This window comes from Canis lupus, chromosome 10, assembly GCF_011100685.1.
Source record: "Canis lupus familiaris isolate Mischka breed German Shepherd chromosome 10, alternate assembly UU_Cfam_GSD_1.0, whole genome shotgun sequence".
NCBI classification, from domain to species: domain Eukaryota; kingdom Metazoa; phylum Chordata; class Mammalia; order Carnivora; family Canidae; genus Canis; species Canis lupus.
Window position 1 is genome coordinate 39219228 of NC_049231.1, and position 7160 is coordinate 39226387.

A 7160-nucleotide genomic window follows, 5' to 3' on the forward strand; every position below is an offset into this window, starting at 1 on the left:
TGAGCTTGGCTATTTTTCCCCTCCACTGCCATGATCGGCAAAGGGCTAGCAGTTGCCAGAGGCAGCAGGAAAGAGTGCAGGGAGGCTGGAAGGCCCAGATCCAGTGCAAGGGATCTGTCTTACCTACTGGACCTCAAGGGATCTTCAGGCATTCATGGGAGCACCTCAGAAGGCTCAACTTGCCTCAGATTTCTGATGGCAAGAAGGTCAAGTTCTGGTCATACAGGTAAGTTTTTTCTGTTCCTATCAGAAAAATTAGAAAAAAAAAATCTGCTGCAGCCCCTCCTGTTTCGTTCTCTGACCCAGGCAATGTTGGGCATTCCTCTTGTTCCTAGAACACCTGTCCCCTGCTTTTCCAGGATGAAAGATGAGAGAGCAGAAGGCAGACTGCTAAAGTAACCTTGGATGCCTGCCCAATATAACACAGGGGCACACGCATGTGCACGCACACACACAGACACGCTATACTTTTGCATCCCAACCTCTTTATTCTTGCAGGATCCAGATGTGAAACTCCCAACTGGGGTCCCCAGGCCCTCCCTTTTTGTGAGTAGTTACATTGGGTCATCCTGGCCTGAGCGCCCGCCCACACTGCCTGTTGGTCCACCTTGCCCTAGTGGAGCTAGTCTCCACCATACACTAGGCAAAACTTTGATATTATACTTTTGCCTTGAACATAATTAAATTCTTAAGCAGAGTTGTTCTCAATCACTGTTGACTGTTGTTTATTTATTTTTAAAGATTTTATTTATCTATTCATGAAGGACAGAGAGAGAAGGCAGGCTCCCTGTGGGGAGCCCAATGTGGGCCTCCATCCCAGGACCCTGGGATTATAACCTGAGTTGAAGGCAGATGCTCAACCACTGAGCCACCCAGGTGCCCCTTGACTGTTGTTTTAAATAGTAATTTTTTTTTATCTTGACCAAAATTTATTCCCCTTTGTGGCTGCAAATTTTCAAATAGTTTAGCTTTCCTGTCTCCCTTCTGTGTCTGAAAGATTAAATGTGGCAGCTTTATCTTCTTAGGCCAGGCATAAATTCGAGCAGTACTTCTCAGTGGATGTAGGTCCCTATGTGTTGAGGGCTAGACGTAGAGAGGCACCTTCTTGGGTGGATGGGATAGAGGTGTGTTTATTTTACAACTTCACCTGTGAAATTTGTGCTGAGGATTTCAGAATTGGTATGTCAGCTAGGATCCCTTGTTTTTCAAAATTGTGTGACATTTTTGCAGAAACTGCTAAAAATCCACCGAATCCTCTCCCCTTCCATGCTAAGAAAGCTATAGCTGGGCACAGGTCCTCTGACCAGGGACTCCATTTCCTAGCCTCCTTTGCAGCTGGCTGTGGTCATTTGACTTGGCTCCTGGCAGCTGAAAACCAGGGGTCTTATCCCACCATTCCTTTCCTCAGGAGCCAAACAGAGCCCTGGCTCCAACCAAAATTCACCACAAAGATGAGGACAGTGCCATAGAAGGAACCTGAGTTGAGCAACTCCATGAGCAGGGAACCCACCCAGCTGCCCTGGACCTCAAGGAGAGGGAAACAAGGTTATTGTTTTAAAGATTTTATTTATGTATGTATTTATGAGAGAGAGAGAGGAGAGTGGGAGGAGGAGCAGAGGGAGAGGAGAAGAGAATCTCAAGGAGACTCTGAGCCCAGCATGGAGCCTGATGGGGAGGCTTGATCCAGAGACCCTGAGATCATGACATGAGCCGAAATCAAGTCAGATGCTCAATGGACTGAGCCATCCAGGTGCCCCAAGAAGTTTGCTCTCTGACGTTAAGCCCACCCATGCTCCCAGCTCTCGTGGATGCTGTGTTCTTGTCAGCTGAACCCTGAAATCGTAGGACGTGGACTGAACAGCCAAGCCTCTGAAACAGATTTCTACCCTTGCCCAAAAAGGACAAACCTTAGCCATAGAGCAAGTTAGCAGAACAACTGTGACCGCTATTGCCACCATATAATCAGCCTCTCCGTGGACCAGGCCTGTGCTAAATCCTTTATATACATTATTTCCTTTATTCTTCAGAGAGGCCCCCTGGCTGGAGGATCCTGCCATGTAGGACATGAGGAAGCTGAGGTGCGCAAATGCTCTACATCTTGCCCCGAATCACATGGAGAGCAAGGCGGCCCTGGGTTTGGACTGTCCCATTCCAGAAAACATGTCCTTCCCCCTCCACTGCCCATGTGTTTCCATAAGAGTAAAAACCCAACCTCTGGGCACTCCTGCTATTTCAGAGGTTCAGAGATGGCGCCCATACCCTACCTATCACTATCTGCTCAGGCAAGCAGGGCAATGTAGGAAAGTCTTAACATAGTGGGTTTGTTTGCTTTTAATTTGAGAGAATGAGAGAGAGAGCATGAGCAGAGGGAGGGCAGAGGGAGAGGGAGAAGCAGACTCTCTGCTGAGCAGGGAGTCCTACATGGGGCTCAATCCCAGGACCCTGAGATCATGGCCTGAGCCAAAGGCAGATGCTTAACTGACTGAGCCACCCAGGTGCTCCCCATAGTAGGTTTTTTAGTCCAAAACAACATGTGCTGTAATTCACGTTGGGGAAAATATTCCCAGGGGTCAGAATAGCAAAGGAGGAATTGATCTAGACTTTTGTTGCTTGGCTTGGTTGTCAGAATGTCAAAGAGAAACTTCGCTTTCATTTCACGCCAGCAACAGGCATCAAGACTCAAGAGAAAAAGGTAGTGGATTTTTCGGGGTAGCAAGAATTAGGATGACACTTCTGAGGTGTATTTGTGTTTCATTTTCTGAGGTGAGGCCCTCCCAAGGAGCTTCTGAGATAGGTATTCAGTTGCTGCGCAGGCCCCACAGAAAAAAATTCAGGTGCCTCAGGGCTAAAGAGAAGATGTAAACTAAAAGTCCATAAGCACCACTTGCCCTTGCCCTGCATGTCTGGGGGAAGGAGATAAGAACTTGGTCCTCATGCACTGTTTTAGGAAAGCAAAGTTCATTAAAAGTTCAGCGAGGCTGGAGAGAATTCTGAAGGTGGCAGACTGGAGGTGAAGACTGACCAGCTGGAGTTACTTAGTGGGGCTATGATTTGTTTTAAAAAAATGGGAACCCAGGTTATGACCCCCATTGTTCAAATAGTCTCCCCATTGTCATCTTATTGTTAACTTCCTTTAGTCATTCCAGCTTGGTTAGTAACCTTGACTTGGTTAGTCAAGGTTCTAGATTTCCTGAAGCTGTTTCGTCCTAGGAGGTGTTAGACACCAGATGGTGGCTTACTATTCACAGCCGTGGTGCTAATTCTAGTAAGAACACAGTCTTGTACACTGAAAGAGCAATAATACTTTATTTAAAATATAACAAAATTATTACTTTAAAACATATGTTACTGTACAACATACATCATAGAACACTGATATATAAATTTTGATACCTTCATTCAGTTTGTGATATCTCTTTTGCTCCTGAAAAACATTCCCTTGAATGCCCACCAGAGGAGAGGGCCCTGTGCCTGTGACCCTGGGTGTGCTGGCTGTGCTCTTGGATACCACTAAGGCCATGCAACTCATCTTGTGGGAACTGAAGGCAAACTCCCCAACCCTGCCTGGTGCACTAGAGTTGACAGGATCCACCTCATTCAATCACAGGCCAACTGCAAGTCTTCAGAAGTCTCTCTCTCTCTCTCTCTCTCTCTCTCTCTCTTTATCTGCATATAGACAGATGGGGGAGTTGGTGAGAAAGTGGCAATTATTTCCTCAACAGACCTTCCTCTGGGCTTAGATTAATGTAAATCATGTTCTCTCTTTGCCTCTGGCACGAGTATCACAGGAAGAGAGCGTTAGAATGCAGAGTTGGCCTCTTAACACAATCTTGGAAAGGAAATGAGGAAAGAGACAAAAAGAGAGCTTCTGTGCTGTTAGACCAAATTCAAGTGACAATTATCCTGAAATAAACCGGACAACTGTTTTTCATCACAGCCCATGCCTTATTCATCCCTATTCCCTACAGTGCCTTGCATCTAGTAGGCACTTAATAAATGCTCATTGCATGGGCAAATAAACAAATGCAGGGGATCTGGTGACTCCAGGTAGGAAACATAAACACTTAGAATCCGAGCGTCTGTGAAATGGCAGGGGACGTTGGAGATCATCTAGGTCTCCTTCCTTACTGGGCAAACAGGGAAACTGAGACCCAGAGAAGTGTGGTGAAATGAACACGTTCACAGGACTAGCTCCTGGCAGAGTTAGACTTGGAATCAGATTTCCTGAACTCTCCTTAAATTCCCACTCTCTTCAGATCTGAAACTATAACAAGAACTCTGTGGCCTCAGTGGCCTGCCTGAACTTGGAAATCAGCCCCTGGCATCAGAAGCTCCTGGTGGTGATGGGTGGCCCTGGGCACAGCGGCCAAGTGTATGGCACAAGCAGAAAGGTCCCCTCCAGGCAGCGTTAGTCCTGGGGTCCCAGTCCCACGTGGGGTCAGAGGCCCCAGGCTCGGGTAGGTAGCCCCGACAGCAGCAGTCAGACTGCAGGTCTGAATGAGGTAGGAGGAAGGCAGGGCTCAACAGGGACCCACTCAGCAGGGCGGGTGTTTATGATGCCACCCGCCCGCCCCAGCACTGAAATCCTTGTGGCAGCTCACAGAGACTGCAGCCTCAGGCATGGAGAGGAAACACCAACCAAGCCCACTGACCGCTTCTGAAACTGAAAACAAGTCACTGCAGATACTTGCTGAAAAGATGGATTACAGGAGGAGTGGGTTTTTTCTGTGCAGCAGGTGGATGGCATGAAACAAAGGGAGGCACGGGGGACAGTGAGGGAAAAGAGAGAAGGGGCAGAGGGGCTGTCACGGCCCCACAGAGAGGGCGAAGGGCCTCCAGGCTGGGGACAGCACTGGCGGGGCCAGGTAGGCCAGGAGAGCTGCGGTAGAAGCCCCGGCTGAACACGCACAGGAGCCTGTAGACGGAGCGTGGCAGCCGGCAGAGCGAGAAGCCCACAAAGAGGATGAGGACGGGTCCATGCAGGACCACTTGGGTGGGCTGCTCATTTCCCGCTGAACTACCCCTGATCATGCCCTGGGCTTTGAGCCGCTGAGGCCTCCCACGTGTCACACGGGGGAACTGAAAACACACAGGGGCTCACTCTGCTTCCCCGCGCGATTTTGGTTTATAGAAAGGATGATTCGGCGTGATCAGAAATGCATTCTGCGTATTTCCTATGCTCCACAGACATAAATCCGTGTAAAGAACGCTGGCGTCAAGTGAAATGGAACCCGTGAGATGATCCCTACTGTGTTCCCCGCCTCAGAGCGGGGCACCCGCTCCGAAGCAGGTGAACTGGGAGCTCTTTGGACAGAGCCTTCCTCCTCGCCCCCCTCCCTGACTTTCTGCCCCACGTGCCCACCCCACTCCCACTCTGTCTCGACTATCCTCCTGTTTCCATCAGACTCAAATCCTGCTCTTCCCCTGCGAGAAACAAAAATCATTCATCTTGCAAAGCTGGGAGCTGCAGCTTATCCAGCAACAAATGAGTGCCCCAGTGCTTCCAAAGCCACCCCAGACGCTGACTACACCCAAGGCGCCCGGCCACCGAGCGGAGGGACGCATGATGTGCCCTGGGACCAGTCCGCGGCGCTCCACCTGCAGGTTTCCTTTTACACCGCCGACTGGTTTTCATTGCACACGTAGACTGTGCTTGGCTGGATTCTCCTTCGGATCCGCTCAGGCACTTTGGGGAGGATTTGGACGGTCTGGGGCAGCAGCTCAATGCAGGCCTCGCGGAATTTTTTGATTCTCCAGCAGTAGACGATGGGGTTGAAGACAGACTTGAGGTAGCTGAGCCACAGGACGCAGGAGCTGGTGGTGTAGAAGGAGGAGCTGCAGTAGAAGCCCCGGCTGAACACCGACAGGAGGCTGTAGACGGAGTGTGGCAGCCAGCAGAGCGAGAAGCCCACAAAGAGGATGAGGATGGTGGTGCACGCCTTGGTCTTGAAGCTCAAGTCCAGGCTGACCTGCTGTTGGCGCTGCAGCCGCCGCAGGCCGGCCCGGGTGAGTTGTCTGAGGTCCAGGCTGTCCGACTGGTTGTGCACGCGAATGGCGTTCTTGCGGACCGTGTGCAGGATGCACAGGTAGGAGCACAGCATGACCCCGAAGGGCACGAAGAACACGGCCACCACCAGCGCCACCACGTAGGCGCGCTGGGCCGGGAGCTCCGTGTAGCCCAGCACGCACTGGGGGGCCCGCGCCGGCACCTCCACGAACGTCCGGCCGGCCAGCGAGGGCGCCGCCACGCAGAAGGACAGCGCCCAGGAGACGGCGATGATCCGCTTGGCCCGCCGCGGGTTCAGCTTGTCCTGGCGCTGCACGATGATGAGAAAGCGGTCCACGCTGATGATGAGCAGGATGGCCACGCCCTCCAGGACGAAAAACCAGTACAGGGTGGCCGAGAGGCGGCAGAAGTAATCGCCGAAGTGCCAGTGGACGGTGACGAGGGTGACAGCGGTGAAGGGCATGCAGCACAGGGACAGCATGATGTCGGAGAAGGCCAGCGTGGCCAGCAGCAGGTTGATGGCCGAGCGCATGGCTGGCCGCTGGTACACGATGATGCAGACCACGGCGTTGCCAAGGAATCCCACCACGATCATCAGCATCATGATTATTGCCAAGGATATCCTGAGGGGGGCAGGTGCCAGGGGGACCCCAGAGTCGGACACATTGCTCCCGTTCAGCAGCAAGTCCTGGTAGGTCTCAATGGTGGAGCTGTTGCAGGCCATCATGGAAAACAACTTGGAGCTGGGACAGAAAGGACTGGAAGGACTCCCCTCAGCCCTTCGGTGGCTGCCATTTTCAGTGTGCCGGTTGCATTCTTGGATCCCTAGGGCCTTGGAATGGTCGCGAAGCGTCTTTCTTTGGAAGCACTAGCCAGGATTTGCAATCAATCACAGTCTCATCATCTGCATGACCGCCGACTGTGTCTGCAGCTTCCTATTTGGATGCTCTCTGTAGCCTAGAGCAAAGCAGGGGGGAGAAGGAAGTGAGACTTTCCAAGCAGGTTTGCATACAGCAGTGTTTAGATTTTGCAGGTATTATAAACAGGGTGGAGAGAAATGCCTCGTTGATTTAGCATATTCAGAACAAGGCTTGGTATTCACAAGAGATTAGGAGCCTTGTCAAGTAGCCCCAGGAAATCTCATCAGACCTAT

At 51.3% G+C, this 7160-nt stretch overlaps 1 protein-coding gene across 1 annotated transcript; it reads right to left on the reverse strand.

Moving 5' to 3' along the window:
• Window positions 1–5352: 5352 nt before the first annotated feature.
• GPR45 (G protein-coupled receptor 45) lies at window positions 5353–6960 on the reverse strand. Its single transcript, XM_038549528.1, has one exon. The coding sequence runs from the start codon at window positions 6732–6734 to the stop codon at window positions 5613–5615; it is 1122 nt and encodes a 373-aa protein (XP_038405456.1). The 5' UTR covers window positions 6735–6960; the 3' UTR covers window positions 5353–5612.
• Between the last annotated feature and the right edge of the window lie 200 nt (window positions 6961–7160).

Coding starts and splice junctions, on each gene's coding strand:
- GPR45 (XM_038549528.1), bottom strand. CDS start 6,734: ATGATGGCCTGCAACAGCTCCACCATTGAGACCTACCAGGACTTGCTG.